Source organism: Myxine glutinosa, chromosome 12, assembly GCF_964187855.1.
Source record: "Myxine glutinosa chromosome 12, kmMyxGlut1.1, whole genome shotgun sequence".
Classification (NCBI taxonomy): Eukaryota; Metazoa; Chordata; class Myxini; order Myxiniformes; family Myxinidae; genus Myxine; species Myxine glutinosa.
Window position 1 is genome coordinate 56,753,864 of NC_136272.1, and position 26,078 is coordinate 56,779,941.

Consider the following 26,078-nt stretch of genomic DNA (forward strand, 5'->3'; position numbering starts at 1 on the left):
GGACTTGATCAACGCGAGCTGATGACTCGCGCTTACTGGGAATTCCTCGTTCGTGGGACACTGTCTCAAGCCCCAGTCCCTATCACGGATGGGGCTCAGCGGTTTACCCGAGCCTGACGGCAAAGGGCAAGGTACAAGCTGGCCCGTCCAGTGTAGAGTGCTTGCGGTCCCGGACATCGAAGGGCATTAAACGTTCACCAAACATTAAACGTTCATTAAACATTAAACATTCATTAAAGGATTACGAAACGAAAAACATTACGAAATTACGTTCACACCCTCACGTCAAACACTACCGTGAACACATACATCGTCACAACATCGTCACAATGAGAACATCGTCACAATGAACATTATGCGAACGCGAATGTTATGCGGGGAGTCCAAACCTGAGAATGCTGGAGACCAAAGCTGATATTGGGAAAACTAAATAGCTTATTTTACTCCTGGAGATCCCAGGATTACCCACACAAAATATCTTTGCGATCGGTTCAGCAGTTTTTACGGTACATTCGAACAGACAGACAGACGGACATTTGGTGAATTATAGTAAGATCACAGAAATCTTTAAAATTGATATATAATGTATATCATAAGTTCTTATGGTTTATATCACAGAAATCTTTAAAATTGATATATAATGTATATCATAAGTTCTTATGGTTTATATCACAGAAATCTTTAAAATTGATATATAATGTATATCATAAGTTCTCATGGTTTATAACACAGAAATCTTTAAAATTGATATATAATGTATATCATAAGTTCTTATGGTTTATAACACAGAAATCTTTAAAATTGATATATAATGTATATCATAAGTTCTCATGGTTTATATTACATTAAAACTTTACAAACAAATGGTAAGATTTTGGTAACAGAAAATTAATACGGGAATATTGGGATATTGATAGTGGAGTCAGGTGATGACAAAGTAGTTGCTAATTCAAGCAAAGAACTACTGTTGTGCCTTTTTCTGTAATTACTGTATGTTAGGTGTGCATTTTTACTTTCTGTTACTTTGTCTTCATTCATGAGAATTCTTCACATTTCTTTCTTTTCAGGAATGACAAATATAACAGGCAATCTGTTATCAAGTTGGACAAATGAGTCAGGACAATTGAATGCAAACCAAGTAAGACATTATTAACCCGATAGATGTTATTGCCAAAAGCATTGGAACGTCAGATGATTTTGTTTCGACAATTGCAAAGCTCGATATACATGACGATGTTCATGATGATGATGATGATGATGGGCTTTATAAAGGTGTCTTTACTTATTATGATGCTGTTTACATGATGTTATATTGGTGTCTTTACTTATTGTTAACTAGCAGGAGTACCCGGCGTTGCCGGGGGGGGGGGGGGGGGGCGGGGGCGGGAGGGAGGGTGCTTTGACAGGCCCCTTCGTTTTGGGGGGAGAGGGGGAAGGGAAGGAGCAATTTTTTCCCATGCAAAGACTGCTTCATGACCTCAGTGTTGCCCAGGTAAAAAAGGAAATTATAATACCCTCCTGCCACCATAACCAGGTGGTGCTACACAGTACACATTTACAAAGAGAATTTACGCCTCTCTCCCGGTCCCCCGCACCACCGAATGAGGCCGCGGCCACATCGCTTATGTTACCCCCAGCCAAAGTTTTATTTGTATTTGTACCCCCGAGTAAAGTACATCAGCGTTTGTAGCTGGAGTACCCGGCGATGCTCAAGCGAAAAATAAGCATTAACATATTTGAAATGAGGGCAAATATAATGGAAAAGCAATTACATCCAAATTAGAATCCATCACAAATGTCAAATCATCATTTTACCTTTTCGTTGAATATCTGCTGCTGAATGTGCCGTTTGTCACATTCGAGTTAAGTATGATGATATTCAGGATGAAGAAGAAGCCTGACCACCAACTTCCACCACTTCCAGAAATGTTTTATGATTCATGTTCAAATGTCTGGTGATTGTTTTGTATTTTTTATGCGAATGTGTACTTGTATATAACTGTCATTAATCAAAAAGGCTTTGGCACTATAGAGCGATATTATTTTATTTATTTATTTTTTAATCCTTTTTTTTTTTCTGGCCTAAAACACCCCGAGGCCCTCACTGATGAACCTCTGAAAGGTTGATGAAGATATGTTCAATCATTTTTGAGAAAAATGGCGACACAGACCAACAGCTCTCTTATATAGTAGACTAGCAGAAGTACCCGGCGTTGCCGGGTGGGGGAGGCGGGCGAGGGGGTGGAGGGGAGAGAGGGGTGAGGGGAGGGGAGAGAGGGGTGAGGGGAGGGGACGGAGGCAGGAGAGGTATGGGGTTAATCACCTTTTCGTTGAATATATGCTGGTGAATGTGGCGTTCATCAAGTTTGAGTCAAGTGTGATGCCGATCAGGAAGAAGAAGAAGCCTTACTACCAACTTCGTACACTTCCGGAATTGTTTGATTTATGTGTGTTCAAATGTCTGGTGATTGTTTTGTATTTATTTTTGCTAATGAATACTTGTATATAACAGTCATTAATTTTAAAAAGGCTTAGGCACTATCGAGCGATTTAGGCACTATCGAGCGATATCGAGCGAAATCCAAAAAAACAAACTTTCTTTTTTCATTATATATTTATATTGGCCTAAAACACTCCCAGGAACTCACTGATGAACCTCTGAAAGTTTGACGAAGGTCCGTCAGCCATCTCTGAGAAAAATGGCGACACAGACACACACACACAGACCAACATCTCTCTTATATAGTAGACTAGCTGAATGCACCCGGCGGTGCCCGGGTTCTTTTTGTATGAATTTAATCTTCTGTACATAGGCCTTACGACTATAATTCAGCTTTTACTCGCGGCCGTAGAAGATTGACTACTATAATTCAGCTCAGCTTTTAATTGCGAAATGGGCCCAGCCCGGCCAAGGTGGGCTTCAACCAGTCTCGCCACATGGCCTAAAACCTTCCCGGGGCCCGTCCCGACATTTTTTGTATTAGAGGTTTCCTCCTATCTTTCACCGTTCAGGAGATTAGCTTGCGCAGACAAACAAACAAAAACTTTCTTGAAATTGTTTGAAAGAAAAGAAATTTATTGTTTACATGATGATGATGATGATGATGATGATGATGATGGGATTTATAAGGGTGTCTTTACTTATTGTGATACTAGCATTAGGCCTCAAGCTGAGGCCTGAAATAGAGCCCAAAAAATGAGTTTCGTTCCGAACTCGTGAGACTACGATTTCTATACATTTTTTTTATTGTATACAACATGCCTGACCTTGTGTTAAAAGTTTAACTCTGAAATCCTGCCAGTTTCCGTGAACGACCACATCAAACTAGGTCATGTAGAGTCAAAAAGGAGGGTTTTTAGCTCCGGTGCCGACTTTGCGGCCTGGTATCTCCGTCAGTACATATAATTCAGCCTAGGAATTTATGCTAGGCACAGACCTCCCAAGGTTCTGTGGCCCTGTCAGTTGTGAAGGCTCTTACTTACGTGCGCATCATACAGCGGAAATGTAAAAAATGTACTTTTGCCGTATGTACCTACTGTAAAATTCAATGAATTTCTCCGAAATTAACCCAAAGTATTTTCGAAACCATCAGAGATATCCTCTCGAAAATGGGTACGCTTGGCATATGGAAGGGATACTGCTTATTGACGACGTTTCCTGGTTGTCTGGGAAACAACGGATGAAGGGGGCGACACTAAAAATGCCTCCAGATGCATTTGGGGACCGCATGCTGACCAGGGATAGCGTAGTGAATGTAGAGTAGGGAAGCTTGGTATTATGGTCGGCTGTATGAATACATGATAATCCATTGATACAATAAGTATGAATCCATAGATAATAATAATGCACACAGCTGAAGTAAATCGCATGATAGTTTATTCACCGTCGTGTCAATACGCAAAGATGCAGGCTTCGATGTATGCGAAAATTCTGAATGTCCACGGCTCAAGTAGCACAAATCTTCTTAAAATTTCAAGGCAATCGGATGAAAATTGAGGATTTTAGAAATTCGATAAAGTTGGTGAACTTTGGCCTATGTTGACCTATTGACCTTTTTATCCCAAAAACAATAAGCTTCTTGCTTATGATGAACTCTACCATTTGGTGAAATTTCGTAAAGATCGGTTGAAAATTGTGACCTGTAGGCGCCTGACTGACAGACAGACAAACAGACAGACAGACAGACAGACAGACAGACAGACAGACAGAATAACGCACAAGATCAAGCAATGTACTTGAAAAATCTCAGGTATAATTAATCAGCAATTAATTAGCTCAGGTAGAACAGCAAGGTGATAGTGAGCATTTTATTATTAAAATTAGTACACAGTGCACGTTTTTATGCCTCTGCAGGACGGTTGTCCGTCCGGTTGTCGGTCCGTACCAGACTTTCGTTTTTCCAGAATAACCGCTTATGGGATTGGCTTATTGGTACAAAAAAAAAAAACACCTTTAGAGGCCATTTTTCCCCGCAAAGCGGTGGTTGGCCTTTTTCTGGGACCGTGGTTGTTGTTGTTTTTCGGTCCCCTTTTTGAAGCAATGTTTTAAGGATTGTTTAAGGAAGGATTGGCTTATTGGTATGAACTGTAATAATTGGTATGATAACAAAATTGGTATGAACTGTAATGCAAAGATGAACTGGTTCGATTTTGGGTTGAAAAGGTCAAAGGGACCATGGTCATGTGATCTTTAATTTAAAATCTTGGTTACCACAACTTGTGGACGAGAGAAGGGATTTCCATCAAACGTGACAGTAAATATCGCGGATGCTTCTTCATGGTGGTCGAACCCTTCCCCCTCCTCCCCCCAATGCAATTCGGGGGCAAAATCTTCCCCATTCTGTCCTGCTGCCCGGATTCGTCAGGTCAGCGCTTTATTAGGGTCAGAGTGCCGATTGGTCCGCATGGACCGTCCCTTTCCCTCTTGTCCCTGTTTCTCTCTTTCTCCAACTCTGACGTGGCCCTGACTTCGTGAAGGTGGGTCACACCATCCTCGATGTGGGGGATCTCTGGGTCGTTTCTGGGAGATCGATCCGCCGTCTTTGTGTCACGGGCTTGTTCGAGAGAACTGTCCGAAGTGATACAACAACAACCAAATTTGATACCACAATGGCCTGCTGTGCAAAGATGGACAGATTAAATTTTTGGGTGTAACAGGACTTGTGCCCTTTGAAAATATTTTTGCAGATCATAACTCGAGTTTGAAACATCTGAGGTTTTACCTCTGTCATGTGACCTTTAATCGAGATCAAACGTAAACAGTGGGTTGACATCGAACGCAGGCGGACGCATATCCAATATCACCCACCGATGCAGACATTGTACAACAGAGCTCGTTTCGTCCCACCCTGCACAATAACTTGGGGTATAATTAGCAGTGTAGGTAGATCCTAGACTCATGGAGGTAGATCCTAGGCTCGTGGAGGTAGATCCTAGACTCGTGGAGGTGTATCCTAGACTCGTGGAGGTAGATCCGAGACTCGTGGAGGTAGATCCTAGACTCGTGGAAGTAGATCCTAGACCCGTGGAGGTGTATCCTAGACTCGTGGAGGTAGATCCGAGACTCGTGGAGGTAGATCCTAGACTCGTGGAAGTAGATCCTAGACTCGTGGAGGTGTATCCTAGACTCATGGAGGTAGATCCTAGACTCGTGGAGGTAGATCCTAGACTCGTGGAGGTGTATCCTAGACTCGAGGAGGTAGATCCGAGACTCGTGGAGGTAGATCCTAGACTCGTGGAAGTAGATCCTAGACCCGTGGAGGTAGATCATAGACTCGTGGAGGTAGATCCTAGACTCGTGGAAGTAGATCCTAGACCCGTGGAGGTGTATCGTAGCATCGTTGAGGTGTATCGTAGACTCGTGGAGGTGTATCGTAGACTCGTGGAGGTGTATCGTAGACTCGTGGAGGTGTATCGTAGACTCGTGGAGGTGTATCGTAGACTCGTGGAGGTGTATCGTAGACTCGTGGAGGTAGACCCGAGACTCGTGGAGGTGTTGGTGAACTCGACGTTGACCAGATGCTGGTGTCTGTTGGCAAGATTGTGACACTCACCGTCCAATTGCAGCCACGTCTGCAGGCATTCACGATATTTACTCCATCTAAGAGGCGTAAACGGAGAAATTATGTCATTCACGACGTGTTCAAAGTGCATGAAGCACTTTAAACGCGATTTTCCCGAGGCCATGACTAAACATTCATCGCGACATGGGCGCCACCATTTGTATGTCATGTGACCCAAGCAAGTGTTCTGATAGGCCTAGATTCAAAATCAGTGCCTTCGATGCAAGACAAAGTAGTGTGACATAAACGCGTGGAAAACTTTCAAACTGGCAGGATCTGTTAGTTAAACTTTTTGTATGTGCTGCAACTCGGCACGTACTCAGATTACCAGTGATTATTTTTTAGTCTCTCTGACCTCGGAACGGGATTGAACGATACACGGTGTCAGCTTGAGGCCGACATGGCTCAGCTCGCTATGCTCGCCTCACCACACGTCGCCACAGAGGCACGTTTAAACTGAGGATGATGACCTGACTGAATGTGAGTTGCTGTGTTGTCATGATTTTACACCAATCATAATACAAACATTTATTTTGAACAAATTAATTTGTAATATTTATGATATTATTTATTTGTAATCAAAAAAAGTCCAAGTGGTGTAAAGCTTTAAATGGTTAAGGGTCCACTCTGTCTAATCGGTCTGAAGTGTAAGGGTCTAAATGGTGTTAAGGTATGAGGGGTCTCAGGGGTCGAAAGGGACATAACGGGTGTAAAGGTTTAAAGATTATAAAAGGTTGGAAGGGTGAAGGGATCTAAACGTGTCTAAAGTATTGAAAGGGTCTTAAAGGTAAAAGTGGTCCGAAGGGTCTTGGGGGTTTTCAGGATCTTGGGGTCTAATGGGTCAAAGGGGTCTTAAGCGTCTTTTTGAATATTTTGGGTCTTTGGGGGTTTTTTTTTTTTTTTTTTTTTTTTTGTATACTGAATCGAGGCTCGTGAAAGAGCTGACATTTACTTCACAAACAAATCAACCAGACAAACAAAATATATAAAAAGAGGGAGCGGAAGACAAGAGAATGGGAAGCACGCAAACACTTGAGAGCACACAACATTTAAGAGCAGGGAGATGTGTGGGAGGAAGAGAGCTTGGGGGGAGGAAGCGTGGGAAGGGGGGGGGGGGATGTGATACCGCGACACCATTCTTCAGGGTCTTTTGGGTCTTCTTGGTCTTTTGTGTCTTTGAGGATCTTTGGGGTCTTCAGAGTCTTCAGAGTATTTTGGGCCTTTTGGGGTCTTCGGGGTATTTTGGTTGTTATGGGTCTTCATGGTCTTTGGGATTTTTGGATATTTTGGGTCTTTAAGGGTAGGGCTTTGGGGTATTTTGGGTCTTCATGGTCTTTTGGATTTTTAATGGTCTTCGGGCTATTTTGGATCTTCCGGGTCCTCCGTGTATTTTGTGTATTTTGGGTCTTTGGGGAGTTTTGGGTCTTTGGGGTTTAGTGTTTTGGGTCTTTGAAGACCCTCGGGTCATTGGGTCTTCATATTCATTCGTGGTCTTTGTGGTCCTGAGGGTCATGGGGACTTAAATGGTCTTCAAAGGTCTATCTAAGGGGTCTGAACAGTCCAGTGTCGAAAGGTATATTGCAACACTACGTAATTAATAGACGTACATAATTAATTGACAGGATCCACCCGGTGTTCAAACAGTTCGTAGTTTATATACATACTAGTATAAAGCCCATCAAAAATTATGGGTTGGAGCAGTGTATTTGACGGTGCAGCCGCGTGAGCGTGCAAAAGTCTGAAGCCTGGGCCTTGTGTCAGATGTGCTTATATCTTCTATATTTATTAGACGAGCGTGACTCGACGCGCTCGGCGCGCCTCACCGCACGTCGTTTCAGAGGGGTAGGCATCTTTGACCATTTTGGTGTATTTTGGGTCTTCATGGTGTTTTGGGTCTTCAGGGCCATTTGGGTCTTCAGGGTCTTTTGGATCCTCTGGGCCTTTAAGGATATTTTGGATCTTTGAGGTGTTTTGGGTCTTCAGGGCTTTTAAGGGTATTTTGGGTCGTTGGTGTTTTGGGTCTTCAGTGCTTTTTGGGTTTGGTGTCTTCAGAGGCTTTTGGGTCTTAAGGGTCTTCAGTGTCTTTTGGGTCTTCAGGGGCTTTTGGTTATTCTTGGTCTTTAAGGGTATTCGGGGTGTTTTGGGTCTTCGGGGTGTTTTGGGTATTCGGTGTGTTTTGGGTCTTCGGGTTGTTTTGGGTCTTCGGGGTGTTTTGGGTCGTTGGAGTCTTTGGGGTCTTTTGTGTCTTCAAGGTGTTTTGAGGCTCCGGGATGTTTTGGGTCTTTTTGAGCCTCAGGGCCTTGAAGGGTATTTTGGGTCTTTGGGGTGTTTTGGGTCTTTCAGGTCTTTGGGGGTCTTCAGGGTATTTTGGGTCTTCAGGGGTTTTGGTGGGCTGAAGGGTCTCAGGGGAATTAAAGGGTCGTCAAAGGTCTGAGGGGTCTCAGCAGTCTTAACGCAAATAAGAGGGTTAATTAAGAGGGTTGTGGCGGGCACAAGGGGCAATAATTCCGCGCACCAGTGGGTGGCGCGAGCATCCAGGCGGGGGACGAAAGCACGTGCCCCGCCTTTCGACCGATCGGCCACGCCCGGGGACTAGGTGTGGCCTCGGCACATATATGCGGGCTCTCAGCTCGAGCCTTCCCAGTGCTGAAGTACGAGCTTTGAATAAAGACTCTTTGTTATACAAACGCGTTGTGGCCTACCCCTCTGGCAATCGAGTCATGTGTGCGCAGCACCACACTGGTGACCCCGATTGGTTCAGCCGTTGCTGACCGCAGAACGCGCCATGGCCACCAACGCTGTCGCGGTCAAACTCCCGGAGTTTTGGGAAGCACAGGCCGACATTTGGTTCATGCAGGCCGAAGCTCAATTTCAGCTCCGAGGCATAACGGCGGACGAGACCCGGTACTACCACGTGGTCGCCGCCCTCGGGCCCGGCACTGCCGCCCGAGTCGTGTCCATCCTTCGGCGCCCGCCGGGCGACAACAAGTACGAGGCGCTCAAACGTCTCCTCATCGCCACGTTCGGGCTCACGGAGCTCGAACGGGCCGACCGCCTCCTGGAACTTCCCGAACTCGGCGACACACGACCATCTGTGCAGATGGATTTTATGCTGTCGCTGCTTGGTGACCAGCCCCCGGATTTCTTATTCCGGGCGCTTTTCCTACGCCAGCTACCTCTACAGGTACGCCTCGCTCTGGCCGGTTCCAAAATAAAGGAACCCCGCGCCCTGGCCGTAGAGGCCGACAAGTTTTTCGCCGCCTGCGACATGCGGTCGGGTTACGGTGCTGCCGTCGTGGATCCCGGGGCAGAGGCTACAGCGCCCCCGGCTTCCCTCGTGGCCGCTGCCGCGCCCCGCCCACCACCGCCGCCGCCACCACCACGGCCGCCGCCGCCGCAAACCTGGTGCTACTACCATGCCAGGTTTGGCCACAAGGCTAAAACGTGTCGCCCGCCGGGCTCTTTTGACAGGTCGGGTAACGACCGGGCCGGCGCTCATTAGCGGCCCTGAGCGTCGGCCATTCCGGCAGCCTCCTGTTCATCACAGACACCTTGTCCGGGCGCCGTTTTCTTTGTGACACAGGAGCGCAGGTAAGCGTCCTCCCTGCCTCCACGTCCGACAAGCAAACCGCGGGCCAGGGCCCCGCTTTGCTTGCCGCCAACGGTACACCCATCCGCACATTCGGGAAGCGTTGCCTCTCCCTGCGGTTCGGAGGGCAGTGCTTTCAATGGTCGTTCGTGACCGCCAGCGTGCCAATGGCACTGCTCGGTGTGGACTTCCTATGTGCGAATGGGTTGTTGGTCGACGTGAAGCGCAGACGGCTCGTCCAGGCCGAAACCTTTAGCTCGCTCGCTTGTTCGCTGAGCGGCTTATTGAGCGGCTCACTGAGCGGCTCACCGAGCGGCTTGCCAAGCGGCTTGCTGGAAGGTGCCGTCCCGGCGAGTTTAGTTTGCACGCTTCCGGTAGCGGACGACTTTACCCGCCTGCTCGCCAGTTTCCCGGCCCTCACGCGGCCCACCTTCTCAGCGGTGGCCGTTAAACACGGGGTGGAGCACCATATACCCACGGTCGGACTGCCGGTCTATGCCCGGGCACGCCGGCTCGAGCCCACGAAGCTCGCCATGGCGAAAGCGGAGTTCGCCACGCTGGACCGGCTGGGGATCGTACGGCGCTCCAACAGCGCTTGGGCTTCTCCTCTGCACATTGTGCCGAAGCCCGGCGGGGGATGGCGGCCGTGCGGGGACTACTGCCGGCTCAATGATGCCACCACCCCCGACCGCTACCCGGTCCCACATATCCAGGACTTTTCCACCCGGTTGGCAAACACGACCGTGTTTTCCAAGGTGGACCTCATCCGGGGCTACCACCAGGTCCCCGTCCAACCGGACGACGTCCCGAAGACGGCCGTCATCACCCCTTTCGGCCTCTTCGAGTCCCTAGGAATGCCTTTCGGGTTGAAGAATGCGGCCCAGGCGTTCCAGTGGCTTATGGACAGCATCTTGCGCGACTTACCTTTCCTGTTTGTCTACCTGGATGACATCCTAGTCACGAGCGCGTCCCGGGAGGAGGACCTGCTCCACCTCCGCACGCTTTTCGAACACCTGGGCCAGCATGGCCTAATCATCAACCCCGCCAAGTGCCGTTTCGGCGTCGCCACCATCGACTTATTGGGGCACCGCATCACCAGGCACGGGGCCGTCCCTTTACCGGCCAAGGTGGGGGCGGTCATGGATTTCCCACTGCCCCGCACGATCAAGGGGCTCCAGGAGTTCCTGGGCATGGTAAATTTTTAGCACCGCTTCATGCCCCAAGTCGCCCAGCTCCTCCGCCCCTTGCACGAGGCCCTCCATGGCAAGCCAGGCAAAGGTGACATCGCCTGGTCGGAGCCGATGGCCGCGGCGTTTGCGGGTGCAAAGCTGGCCCTGGCCGATGCCACCATGCTGGCGCACCCGGCGCCTGATGCACCGATCGCCCTCACCACCGACGCGTCGGACTATGCGGTGGGTGCGGTGCATGAGCAATGGGTGTGTGGTGCTTGGCAACCGCTGGCGTTTTTTCGCCGGCAGCTTCACCCGCACGAACGCCGCTATAGCACCTTCGACCGCGAGCTGCTCGGGCTCCACCTGGCGGTCCGACACTTCCGCTATCTGCTGGAGGGCCGCCCGTTCACAGCTTTCGTCGACCACAAGCCCCTTGTGTTCACGATGGCCAAGGTCGCTGAGCCATGGTCGGCACGGCAGCAGCGTCACCTCTCGGCCGTGTCCGAGTACACGACGGACATCCGTCACGTGGCGGGTAAGGACAACCCGGTGGCGGATTGCCTTGCCTGGTCCGCCATGCACGCGGTCCACCTCGGGGTCGACTATGCCCGGATGGCGGAGGACCAGACCGCCGACCCCAGCGTCCAGGCCTTGCAGACCGCCGTCACGGGCCTCCGCGTCACCGAGGTGCCGTTCGACGCCGCGGGCGCGGCCCTCCTATGCGACGTCTCCCTCGGCCGACCTCACCCCATCGTGCCCGCTGGCTGGCGGCGCCCCGTTTTTGACGCCATCCACGGCCTGTCCCACCCGGGCACGAAGGCATCCCAGAAGCTCGTCACGGCGAAGTTCGTCTGGCATGGCCTCCGGAAGGACGTCCACGACTGGGCCAGGACGTGCCTCGCGTGCCAGCGCGCAAAGGTCCACCGCCACACCCAGGCCCCGTTGGCCCCATTTGCGGTGCCCGAGCGTCGGTTCGACCACGTGCACGTCGACTTGGTGGGACCTCTGCCCCCCTCGCGGGGGTTCACCCACCTCCTCACCATGGTAGACCGCACCACACGGTGGCCGGAGGCCGTCCCATTGGCGGCGACGTCTACGGCTGATGTGGCACAAGCCTTCATCGCCACTTGGGTTGCCCTGTTCGGTGCCCCCTCGGACATCTCGTCCGACCGCGGCCCCCAGTTCACCTCGGAGCTCTGGGCCGCGGTGGCACAAGGGCTCTGGGTGAAACTACACCGCACCACGGCCTACCACACCCAGGCCAATGGCCTGTGTGAGCGCTTTCATCGCTCAATGAAGGCCGCGCTCCGGGCCAGCCTCCGCGAGGGGGGCTGGGTCGACAGACTCCCCTGGGTCCTGCTGGGCCTCAGGATGGCGCCCAAGGATGACCTGCGCACGTCCTCGGCGGAGCTGGTCTTCGGGCAACCACTGCGGGTACCGGGTGAATTTATCCCTAACTCCACGGCTCCTTGGTCCGCGGCGCAACAGCGCTCCGCCCTTCAGGAGACCGCCCAGAGGTTCGCCCCGGTGCCAATGGCACACCACGGTTGCCCGCCTTCCCACGTCGCCCCGGAGCTTCGCACGGCAAAGTACGTCTTCGTCCGGCACGACGCCCACCGGGCACTGCTACGGCCCCCGTACGACGGGCCCTTCCGCGTGCTGGAGACCGGGGACAAATTTTTCACCATCGACATCGGCGGTGCCCTGGATCGCATTTCCGTGGACCGCCTCAAGCCGGCCCACCTCGATCCGGACCACCCCCCGCAAGCAGCTCTGCCTCTGCGTCGAGGCCGCCCCCCGGCGGTCGGACCCCCGGCACCCCCCAGCCCCGCCGGCCCGCTACTCCCCAGCCCTGCACCCATCGCCAGGGGGCGTTTTGGCCGGGTCATCCGGCTTCCCCGCAAACTCACCCTTCAGGTGCGCGGGAATTCTGGGGGGGCGCGTGTGGTGGGCACAAGGGGCAATAATTCCGCGCACCAGTGGGTGGCGCGAGCGTCCAGGTGGGGGACGAAAGCACATGCCCCGCCTTTCGACCGATCGGCCACGCCCGGGGACTAGGCGTGGCCTCGGCACATATATGCGGGCTCTAAGCTCGAGCCCGCCCAGTGCTGAAGTACGAGCTTTGAATAAAGATTCTTTGTTATACAAACGGTGTGTGGCCTACATCTTTGGCAATCGAGTCGTGTGTGCGCAGCACCACAGGGTGGTAATTTATTTGAAGAAGAAGAAGACGTTTTCGTCACATATAAACGTAGCGACGACATACATAACCATTTTCGTTTGCTCTATTATAACAAGATATCCTACAGATGTAAATGAACACTCGGTTTACTCTGCGCACTTTGCACGTCATGTTCAGCGAATGTCACCTCCGTGTGCCTTGTATTTATTGTGATAAAAATATAAAAAACGCTTCCATACACGGACCTTGAGGCTTGGTTTGCAAGACACCATCTACAATTCCAATGTAAGAGACATAATTACTCTTCTTTTTGGTCTTCGGAGTCCTCGGGGTCTTTTGGGTCCTCTGGTTCATTTGGGACTTTTGGGTGTTCAAGCTCTTTTGCATCCTTGGGATCTTTTGGGTCTTTTATGTCCTCTGGGTCATTTGGGTCCTCAGGGTCTTTTGGGTCATTTGAGTGTTTTGTGTCCTCTGGATCTTTGGGGTCCTCGGGTCTTTTCGGTCATCTGGATCTTTGGGGTATTTTGTGTCTTTGGGGTAATTTCGGTCTTTTGGGTCAACTGCGTCCTCAGGGTGTTTAAGGGTCTTTTTGGTGTTTTGGATTGACATCCTACAGACGTAAATGAACACTCAGTTTACTCGGCGCACTTTGCATGTCACGTTCAGCGAATTTCACCTCCTTACGCCGTGTATTTATTGTAATTAAAAAAAAACCCGCTTCGGTACACTGACCTTGAAGCTCGGTTTGCAAGCCACCATCTACAATTCCAATGTAAGAGACATAATTACTCTTCTTTTTGGATCTTCAGAGTCCTAAGGGTCTTTTGGGTCCTCTGGTTAATTTGGGTCTTTTGGGTGCTGTAGCTCTTTTGCATCTTTGGGATCTTCTGGTTCATTTTGGGTCTTTGGGGTCTTTTAGGTCATTTGAGTCCTTTGGGTCATCTGCCTTTTTGGAGTCCTCAGGTCTTTTCAGTCATCTTGGTATTTTGGATCTTTGGGTTCCACTGGGTCCTCATGGTCTTTAAGGGTCTTTTTGGTGTTTAGGATTGTATGGTTCTGTGGGGTTGTTAACGGTCTTCGGGGTATTTTGGGTCTCTGGGGTCTTCATGTCTTTTTGGTGTTTTGGGTCTTTATGGGTCTTTGATATATGGATCTTCCTTGTGGTATTTAATGGTCTTATGTGTCTTTTGGATCTTTGGGGTATTTTTAGTCTTCAGGGTCTTTTGGGTCTTCTGGGTATTTAAGGGTACTTGGGGTCTTTGGATCTTCAGGGTCTTTTGGGTATTTTGTGTCTCAGTGGTCTTTTGGGTCTTTCAGGGTCTTGGGGTATTTTCAGTGTTTTAGGTCTTCAGTGTATTTATGGGTCTTTGGGGATTTTTGGGTCTTCAGGGCCTTTTGGGTTTTTGTTGTCTTTAAGGGTCTTGCCGTCTTTGGAGTATTTTGGGTCTTTTTGGTCTTCTGCATATTTAAGGGTCTTTGGGTATTCAGGGCCTTTTCAGAGCTCGTGGTCTTTTGGGTGTTTAAGGGTCTTTGGGGGTCTTTTGCATCTTTGTGGTATTTTGGGTCTTTAAGGGTATTTGGGGTATTTTGGGGTCTTTAAGGGCCTTGGGGTCTTTTCAGTCTTTTGGGGAATTTGGGGTCATCAGTGTCTTTTGGGTTTTGTGGTATTTTAGGTATTTAAGAGTCTTCGGGGTCTTTTGGGTCTTTGGGGTATTTTGGGTGTTTGGGGTCAATTGGGTTTTCAATGACTTTTCTGTCTTTTGGGTCTTTTGCGACTTCGGGGTCTTCATGGTCTTCATGGTCTTTTGTGTCTTTAACAGTGTACATGGTATTTTGGGTCTTTGAGTGTTTATGGTCTTTGGGGACTTCTGGGTCCTTGAGGTCTTAGGGTATTTTAGGTCTTTGGGTCTTACCAAAATTTTGTGTATTTGGGGTCCATTGGGTCTTAAGGGACTTTTCAGTCTTTGGGGTATTTTGGGTCTTCAGCACATTTTGGGTCTTTGGGGGTATTTTGGGTGTTTGGTGTCCATTGGGTCTTTTTGGGTCTTTGGGGTATTTTGGATCTTCAGAATCCTTGGGGGTCTTCTGAGTCATTGGGGTATTTTGGGTCCTCTTTGTTGTTTGGGTATTTTGGATCTTCATGGTCTTTTGGGTCTTCAGGGTCTTTTCAGTCTTTTGGGTCTTTGGGGTATTTTGGATCTTCAGAGTCCTTGGGGGTCTTCTGAGTCATTGGGGGTATTTTGGGTCATCTTTGTCATTTGGGTCCTTGGGGTTGTTTGGGTCTTTTCGATCATCAGGGTATTTTGGGTCTTTAGTGTCTTTTGGTCCTTTGGGTCTTTGGGGTATTTTGGATCTTCAGAGTCCTTGGGGGTCTTCTGAGTCATTGGGATATTTTGGGACATCTTTGTCATTTGGGTCCTTGGGGTTGTTTGGGTCTTTTGGATCCTATGGGTCTTTTGGGTTTTTGGGGTATTTTGGGTCTAAATGGTCTTTAAGGGTCTTTGGGGTCTTCAGGGGGTTTTGGGTCTTTGGGGTCTCTGGGGTCTTGTGGGTCCTCTTTGTCATTTGGGTCCTTGGGGTTATTTGGGTCTTTTGGATCCTTGGGGTCTTTGGGGTCCATTGGGTTTTCAGGGTATTTTCAGTCTTTTGGGTCTTTGGGGTCCTTTGGGTCTTTGGGGTATTTTGGGTCTTCAGGGTATTTTGGGTCTTCAAAGTCATTGGGGTCTTCTAGGCCTTCATTATCTTTTGTCTTTAACAGTCTACTGGATATTTTGAGTCTTCGGGTATTTTGGTGTTTGGGGTATAATGGGTCTCTGGGGTCTTCTGGGTCCTAGGGCATTTGGGTCTTACCAACATTTTGAGTCTTTGGTGTCCATTGGGTTTTCAGGGTATTTTCAGTCTTTGGGTCTTTTGGGACTTCAGCATATTTTGGGTCTTTATTTTTATTTTTTTTGTATACAAGATCAAGGCTCGTATAAGAGCTCGTTGATCACAAAAAGACAAACTGACACATAAAACACATGATAAAGGGAGCGGGAGACAAGATGGAGAGCAGGGACATCTGCTCTGTGGGGACAACTGTGGGAGGGAGAGGGCTTGGGAGGAGGAGGCATGGGAAGGGGGGAGGAGGAGGGTGGGTGGGAGAGGTAAAAAAACACATGGACACTCCTCGAACTTCCAGGAAAGAAGTCGGTATTTCAAAAAAGTGGATCTGGGGTGAATTAACGGGGGTAGTAAAGATCAAGGTTTTGGATGGGGGAAGATAAGAGATGGTGGTGAACAGCTGTTTTAAAGACCTGGAGGGAGGAGTGGGATTGAAGGGAGTGAGGGAGTTTGTTCCAGAGGCAGGAAAAAAGAGGAATGAAAGAGTGAAGGTGAATAGAGTCTTGATTTCGGCAGTTTAACCATCAGAGGGTTGCTGGCAGATCTTGTGCGACCTGCAGGAATAATTGGGGGACAGAGCACAGAGAGAGCTGGGGGAGCTAGGCCGGAGAGGAGTCGGTAGAAGACAGAAAGACCACCAGAAAGACCAACTCGCCAGAGTCGGAGATTGGAGTCCAGGCAAAATGCAGTTCTCAGGAAAACGTAGTTTATTCGACAATCAGGTCAGTTCATGGCCATGGAGCAGTTTAACACGACAAGGTGGACAGCCCAAGGCCCTGCCGTGAAAACTCTAATAAGAATCGTGCTGCGCACGTGTTTGTACATTGTCAACATCAGATAACACAATCGTAAAAACCTTACATGTGCCAGATGGCAGGGTGAAGCAGAGAGAAACACAAAAGGAGTTCTAGCTGTTTATGACCTTGCAAGGTTTGAGATCCGGCCGTTTGCCCTAGAAAAGGGCTCCCACGAGTTTGTCGCAACAAACGCTCGAGTGAATCTTTGAGATAACGCGGAGCCCAGCGGAATTAATTGTTTATCTCAGCAGGCGGTTCTGCACGAGTCGAGACGGGTGAGAAATCAAAGAGAATTATCCTTTTGTCGAGAGGGAGAAAGAGAGAGGTCACCCTGGTTGGAATACCATGTGTCTGGAAGGAGCCCCTTACTAAGTTGACTATAGAAGTTATACTAAATACTACATTACCCGTTACATTATTTTAAAAGGTCCCTACAAATTACGATTACAAAGGGATTTATAGCAAGTTTAACGAATGGTAATACGAGTAACTATTATGCAAATGAATATCAAAAGGATTAGTTTAAGAGTTAATATGGGCGAGGCCGACTTTTGCACTCACACCAATTTTGGTTTTGTCTGGGTGTGCACCCACACCCATTTTGGTTTAGTCTAGGTGTGCACCCACACCCATTTTGGTTTAGTCTAGGTGTGCACCCACACCCATTTTGGTTTTGTCTGGGTGTGCACCCACACCCATTTTGGTTTAGTCTAGGTGTGCACCCACACCCATTTTGGTTTTGTCTAGGTGTATGCCCACACCCATTTTGGTTTTGTCTAGGTGTGCATCCACACCCATTTTGGTTTTGTCGAGGTGTACACCCACACCCATTTTGGTTTACTGTGTATGTGCACCCACACCAATTTTGGTTTTGTCTGGGTGTGCACCCACCCCCATTTTGGTTTTGTTTGTATGTGCACCCACACCCATTTTGGTTTTGTTTGTATGTGCACCCACTCCCATTTTGGTTTTGTCTAGGTGTGCACCCACCCCCATTTTTGGTTTTGTCTAGGTGTGCATCCACACCCATTTTGGTTTTGTCGAGGTGTGCACCCACACCCATTTTGGTTTACTGTGTATGTGCACCCACACCAATTTTGGTTTTGTCTGGGTGTGCACCCACACCCATTTTGGTTTAGTCTAGGTGTGCACCCACCCCCATTTTGGTTTTGTCTGGGTGTGCACCCACACCCATTTTGGTTTTGTCTGGGTGTGCACCCACCCCCATTTTGGTTTTGTTTGTATGTGCACCCACACCCATTTTGGTTTTGTTTGTATGTGCACCCACTCCCATTTTAGTTTTGTCTAGGTGTGCACCCACACCCATTTTGGTTTTGTCTAGGTGTGCATCCACACCCATTTTGGTTTCGTCTAGGTGTGCACCCACACCCATTTTGGTTTACTGTGTATGTGCACCCACTCCAATTTTGGTTTTGTCTGGGTGTGCACCCACACCAATTTTGGTTTAGTCTATGTGTGCACCCACACCCATTTTTGATTTTGTCTCGGTGTGCATCCACACCCATTTTGGTTTTGCCGAGGTGTGCACCCACACCCATTTTGGTTTACTGTGTATGTGCACCCACACCAATTTTGGTTTTGTCTGGGTGTGCACCCACACCCATTTTGGTTTAGTCTAGGTGTGCACCCACCCCCATTTTGGTTTTGTCTGGGTGTGCACCCACACCCATTTTGGTTTTGTCTGGGTGTGCACCCACCCCCATTTTGGTTTTGTTTGTATGTGCACCCACACCCATTTTGGTTTTGTTTGTATGTGCACCCACTCCCATTTTAGTTTTGTCTAGGTGTGCACCCACACCCATTTTGGTTTTGTCTAGGTGTGCATCCACACCCATTTTGGTTTCGTCTAGGTGTGCACCCACACCCATTTTGGTTTACTGTGTATGTGCACCCACTCCAATTTTGGTTTTGTCTGGGTGTGCACCCACACCAATTTTGGTTTAGTCTATGTGTGCACCCACACCCATTTTGATTTTGTCTTGGTGTGCATCCACACCCATTTTGGTTTTGCCGAGGTGTGCACCCACACCCATTTTGGTTTACTGTGTATGTGCACCCACACCAATTTTGGTTTTGTCTGGGTGTGCACCCACACCCATTTTGGTTTAGTCTAGGTGTGCACCCACACCCATTTTGGTTTTGTCTGGGTGTGCACCCACACCCATTTTGGTTTTGTCTGGGTGTGCACCCACTCCCATTTTGGTTTTGTCTGTATGTGCACCCACACCCATTTTGGTTTTGTTTGTATGTGCACCCACTCCCATTTTGGTTTTGTCTAGGTGTGCACCCACACCCATTTTGGTTTTATCTAGGTGTGCATCCACACCCATTTTGGTTTTGTCGAGGTGTGCACCCACACCCATTTTGGTTTACTGTGTATGTGCACCCACACCAATTTTGGTTTTGTCTGGGTGTGCACCCACACCAATTTTGGTTTAGTCTAGGTGTGCACCCACACCCATTTTGGTTTTGTCTAGGTGTGCATCCACACCCATTTTGGTTTTGTCGAGGTGTGCACCCACACCCATTTTGGTTTACTGTGTATGTGCACCCACACCAATTTTGGTTTTGTCTGGGTGTGCACCCACACCCATTTTGGTTTTGTCTGGGTGTGCACCCACCCCCATTTTGGTTTTGTTTGTATGTGCACCCACACCCATTTTGGTTTTGTTTGTATGTGCACCCACTCCCATTTTTATTTTGTCTAGGTGTGCACCCACCCCCATTTTGGTTTTGTTTGTATGTGCACCCACACCCATTTTGGTTTTGTTTGTATGTGCACCCACTCCCATTTTGGTTTTGTCTAGGTGTGCACCCACACCCATTTTGGACTAGTCTAGGTGTGCACCCACACCCGTTTTGGTTTTGTCTAGGTGTGCACCCACAGCCATTTTGGTTTCGTCTAGGTGTGCACCCACACCCATTTTGGTTTTGTCTAGGTGTGCACCCACCCCCATTTTTGGTTTTGTCTAGGTGTGCATCCACACCCATTTTGGTTTTGTCGAGGTGTGCACCCACACCCATTTTGGTTTACTGTGTATGTGCACCCACACCAATTTTGGTTTTGTCTGGGTGTGCACCCACACCCATTTTGGTTTAGTCTAGGTGTGCACCCACCCCCATTTTGGTTTTGTCTAGGTGTGCACCCACACCCATTTTGGTTTTGTCTAGGTGTGTGCCCACACCCATTTTGGTTTTGTCTAGGTGTGCACCCACACCCATTTTGGTTTTGTCTAGGTGTGCACCCACACCCAGTCTAGGTGTGCACCCACACCCAGTCTAGGTGTGCACCCACACCCATTTTGGTTTTGTTTGTATGTGCACCCACACCCATTTTAGTTTTGTCTAGGTGTGTGCCCACACCCATTTTGGTTTAGTCTAGGTGTATGCCCACACCCATTTTGGTTTTGTCTAGGTGTATTACCACACCCATTTTGGTTTTGTCTAGGTGTGCACCCACACCCATTTTGGTTTAGTCTAGGTGTGTACCCACACCCATTTTGGTTTTGTCTAGATGTATGCCCACACCCATTTTGGTTTTGTCGATGTGTGCACCCACACCAATTTTGGTTTACTGTGTATGTGCACCCACACCAATTTTGGTTTTGTCTGGGTGTGCACCCACACCCATTTTGGTTTTGTTTGTATGTGCACCCACACCCATTTTGGTTTTGTTTGTATGTGCACCCACACCCATTTTGGTTTTGTTTGTACGTGCACCCACTCCCATTTTGGTTTTGTCTAGGTGTGCACCCACACCCATTTTGGTTTTGTCTAGGTGTGCATCCACACCCATTTTGGTTTTGTCGAGGCGTGCACCCACACCCATTTTGGTTTACTGTGTATGTGCACCCACACCAATTTTGGTTTTGTGTAGGTGTGCACCCACACCAATTTTGGTTTTGTCTAGGTGTGCACCCACACCCATTTTGGTTTTGTCTAGGTGTGTGCCCACACCAATTTTGGTTTTGTCTAGATGTGCACGCACACCCATTTTGGTTTTGTTTAGGTGTGCGCTCACACGTATGTTGTGTGCATATGCCATGCATGTTGTGTGGTTTGTTTTCAATGGACAGGGAAGAGTGTGAGATGAGGTACACAATGTAAAAATGTAGTTGGATGGAAGCTGTTGGGGTGGTGGGGAATAGTAATAGGGAAGTGCACATGTAGCTGACGTTCATGCGGTAAAGTACAAATTCACTCTGCCCAGGTAACTTGTACCTGCCAATGATTCTCAGAGCTTTTTTTGTCAGGTAGGTACCTTTGAACTCTTCAGTTTCAAGCAATATGCATTCAGGTGTGAGAGAGCCTTGCGTGTAAAGCCTTGCTCCATTCGGCTCCTTGCGAATACTTTAGATGTTGTGATGAATTGAGCACCACCAAAGGATGACTTCACCATTTGGAAAATGTCCAGATTTGGTTCTTGAGGTTAACTATGGATGTTGATCAATTACTGGCATGACAAAGCCAAGAAGCCCCAGCAACTGAAGCTCTATAAGCATTTGGTCACAGAAGATATTCGCTTCTTCATAAGAAATTCTGTGAGGAGAGGAGACTTGACTGAATTGAAAACTTTTTCCATGTGGCACAAGAAGTTTTCATCTATATAATCGGGTTCCCCTGCACTCCGTCTGTTCCAACTGCTCAGAAACAGTGTGGCACGAGGTGTGGAAATCCTCAGAAAGGTTTAGGGTGTTTGAATGGATAAATGAAGGAATGTTGATGAATGCAAATCAAAAAAGATGCATGTTTCATGTTTCTCTGAAAAACCACGCCATCTTCCAAGGGAAGTGTTGATGGCGAGCCGCCATGGAGGGCATACACGGAGTGCCCTCTTCCATAATAACTTTGTGTTTGGAAGGTTTACAGTAATCGATGTTTGATGTATTGGTAAATGACTACCTAGATAATAGGATAGGCAATATCGCATGCCCACCAATGGGTTAACCTCCATCCTCTTTACCTGTATCCATGTCTTCACAAACTATTCCTTTTACATTAATCTCTCAGCATAACAACCATTTAATCACCAAATACCCAAATACAATCATATAATATGAATCCAAATACAATCTTATAATATGAACCCAAATACAATCATATAATATGAACCCAAATACAATCTTATAATATGAACCCAAATACAATCATATAATATGAACCCAAATACAATCATATAATACGAACACAAATACAATCATATAATATGAACCCAAATACAATCATATAATATGAACCCAAATACAAACTATTCCTTTTACATTAATCTCTCAGCATAACAACCATTTAATCACCAAATACCCAAATACAATCATATAATATGAACCCAAATACAATCTTATAATATGAACCCAAATACAATCATATAATATGAACCCAAATACAATCTTATAATATGAACCCAAATACAATCATATAATATGAACCCAAATACAATCATATAATACGAACACAAATACAATCATATAATATGAACCCAAATACAATCATATAATATGAACCCAAATACAAACTATTCCTTTTACATTAATCTCTCAGCATAACAACCATTTAATCACCAAATACCCAAATACAATCTTATAATATGAACCCAAATACAATCAAATAATATGAACCCAAATACAATCATATAATATGAACCCAAATACAATCCTATAATATGAACCCAAATAAAATTATATAATATGATCCCAAATACAATCCTATAATATGAACCCAAATACAATCCTATAATATGAACCCAAATACAATCCTACAATAGGAACCCAAATACAATCCTACAATAGGAACCCAAATACAATCCTACAATAGGAACCCAAATACAATCCTATAATATGAACCCAAATACAATCCTACAATAGGAACCCAAATACAATCCTACAATAGGAACCCAAATACAATCCTACAATAGGAACCCAAATACAATCCTACAATAGGAACCCAAATACAATCATATAATATGATCCCAAATACAATCTTATAATATGAACCCAAATACAATCATATAATATGAACCCAAATACAATCTTATAATATGAACCCAAATAAAATCATATAATATGATCCCAAATACAATCCTATATGATCCCAAATACAATCCTATAATATGATCCCAAAAACAATCCTATAATATGATCCCAAATACAATCCTGTAATAGGAACCCAAATACAATCCTACAATAGGAACCCAAATACAATCCTACAATAGGAACCCAAATACAATCCTACAATAGGAACCCAAATACAATCCTACAATAGGAACCCAAATACAATCCTACAATAGGAACCCAAATACAATCCTACAATAGGAACCCAAATACAATCCTACAATAGGAACCCAAATACAATCATATAATATGATCCCAAATACAATCTTATAATATGAACCCAAATACAATCATATAATATGAACCCAAATACAATCTTATAATATGAACCCAAATAAAATCATGTAATATGATCCCAAATACAATCCTATATGATCCCAAATACAATCCTATAATATGATCCCAAAAACAATCCTATAATATGATCCCAAATACAATCCTGTAATAGGAACCCAAATACAATCCTACAATAGGAACCCAAATACAATCCTACAATAGGAACCCAAATACAATCCTACAATAGGAACCCAAATACAATCCTACAATAGGAACGCAAATACAATCCTACAATAGGAACCCAAATACAATCCTATAATATGATCCCAAATACAATCCTATAATATGATCCCAAATACAATCCTATAATATGATCCCAAATACAATCCTATAATAGGAACCCAAATACAATCCTACAATAGGAACCCAAATACAATCCTACAATAGGAACCCAAATACAATCCTACAATAGGAACACAAATACAATCCTATAATATGAACCCAAATACAATCCTACAATAAGAACCCAAATACAATCCTACAATAGGAACCCAAATACAATCCTGCAATAGGAACCCAAATACAATCCTACAATAGGAACCCAAATACAATCCTACAATAGGAACCCAAATACAATCCTATAATATGAACCCAAATACAATCCTACAATAGGAACCCAAATACAATCCTACAATAGGAACCCAAATACAATCCTACAATAGGAACCCAAATACAATCCTACAATAGGAACCCAAATACAATCCTACAATATGATCCCAAATACAATCCTATAATATGAACCCAAATACAATCCTATAATATGAACACCAAATAAAAAATGTCATCAATGTAGCATGAGACCGTTTTTAACTTCTCACTGATATTTCTTCCAGATGAATAAAACTTTTAGCCAGGTGGAAGCTACCTTTGAAATCGTCGGCTCAACAATGACCGAAAGGATGGTTCCAGGTGGAGCAGCAAATATATTCAATTCATCAACACACACGTTTCTAGTTAAGGTTGCCTCGGGATCTTCTCCTGGAGATTTGGAATGGGAAACAGCAGACGTAAAAGCCAGTGTTCCAAACAACACCAACAACAACAACAACAACGATCCTGCAATGTCGTCTCCATCAACTACTCCTTTAACGGTACCTGTACTGTATGGTGTACACATGTGTATATGTTTTCATGAATTCTGGAGTACTGCGTTAGCTTGTGCTGGAAATGCTTCTTCCTGCACATTAGTGTAACATACATGTGGTGTACGTGTAATTGGTCGTCGAAGTGTGGGAAACACGAAAGTTGTTTTGAAGTTTAACTTGCACAAATTAGTTTTAAAAGGATAAACGAGTTATCATTTGAGTGGAAACCAGAGCAAAACAACAACATGCATGAAGTCGTGCTTTATTCCTCCTTTCCTTGTACAGGTTATGACGTACAAGAAAAGCCCTTTCACCTGGGACAACTCTTCAGCCTTCATGGACAGTGCTGTTGTGCAGTTGCAAGTTGGCTCAGCTGTTTCTATGGCGCACAGCAAGGTCACCCTTACCCTAGACAGCAGGCCCATTCGCATTCGGGGGCCGCAGGCTCGAGTGGTACGGAGCACGGCACAGTCCACCTGTACCAGGTGCTGGCTGGTACTGAAGTTCCTAGTGCCGTCGCGGGACACCTCCGTTGCGTTGGACATCTTGAACACAAGCTGGTTTGAGAAACCCATCACGGTATACTTTTTAAATGGCGAATTCTCTGGGTCGAAACCAGTGTTCCAGCAGAACTTCACAGTGTTCCCGTTGAATCTGACAGAACATACTTTGACTTCCTCAGCCACCCCAATCGACGCTTCAGGTGTGGAGTCCACAGAAGCTCCAGACACTTCAGGTGTGGAGTCCACAGAAACTCCAGACAATATGTCTGTCACTGCAAAACAGGAACCGCAAAATGAGCATTTTTTACCAGGGCCTTATGAACGCCTGTTTGTTAAGAAGACGCTGGTAAAGGCTGGTTTATCATATTTCTTCATTGAACATGCAGGTAAAATACCAAACAATATTTATAATAAAGTAAAGGGTTAACGGTTTACAACATTGTTGGCTCTTAAAAAACCTATTTATATTCTTTATACTTCAAAAAAAATAGCTCGAAAGCAAAATAAAAAGGGGTAAAGTAGGCCTCAACGTTTGAGGCAGCATGCTCCGCCCATCGACAGGAGGAAATGACGAATTAATGGGCGCAGAGTTTATAAGAACTGCACATCCCCCATTGGCTGGTTATTGTGGGGTGCTGATTGGCCAGTGTGGTCTTGCTCATTATGGTCGATTGTCTCAGTGTATTGATACTGTAGGTGTCTGCTTTTCAATGACGGGGAGCCAGATATCGCTAATGGGTAGCACGTTTATTTGGGGGACCTTGTGATGTAAATGTATCTCCATTGCTTCTCCGATTCTCTTTTTGTGCCATTGGCTGATGGATGTGAGAAGTTTCCTGCCCGTCCGTGGTATGTGATGATTATTGGTCTGTGCATGATTGACCATTTCTGACTTTTTCCATTAGCCTCGAAAGTTTGTGCTTGATGTTTCTCTGTCTACTGGTGAAAGTCCTGCCAGTTTCACCAATGCAAACTTTACTGCATTCATCAGGGATGCGGTGAACACCTGGATGGAGGTTACGAGGTTTTCCGTCTTTATGTGTGAATAATACAGGGCCTTCAGAAAGTATTCATACCCCTTCACTTTTTTCACATTTTGTTGATACAGCCTGAATTAAAAATTGATTAAATTGAGATCTGCACATAATGCTGTCGTGTCCCCGGGGTTAAGACCCCTGGGTGACGGATGGCCAACCGAGCTTTAACTCTGAGGCGTTCACCCAAAACTATGGCGGTGCCTTTTACAAGCGCGGGGATGGGTGATGAGGCTTACCTGCACGGATTTCACTTGGGCATCTTCAATCCCACGACAGATAATCAAGACAGATACGGGTTTGAAAT

General features: G+C 46.6%; 1 protein-coding gene across 1 annotated transcript in view; it reads left to right on the forward strand.

The window, feature by feature from the left end:
* Nucleotides 1-26,078, forward strand: part of LOC137437736 (polycystin-1-like protein 2) — a 262,258-nt gene that overhangs the window by 39,497 nt on the left and 196,683 nt on the right. Inside the window, exons 3-5 of the mRNA XM_078766376.1 lie at nucleotides 1,068-1,138; nucleotides 23,983-24,240; nucleotides 24,520-25,123. Coding sequence (XP_078622502.1) covers nucleotides 1,068-1,138; nucleotides 23,983-24,240; nucleotides 24,520-25,123 — 933 coding nt within the window. The remainder of the gene's footprint in view (nucleotides 1-1,067; nucleotides 1,139-23,982; nucleotides 24,241-24,519; nucleotides 25,124-26,078) is intronic.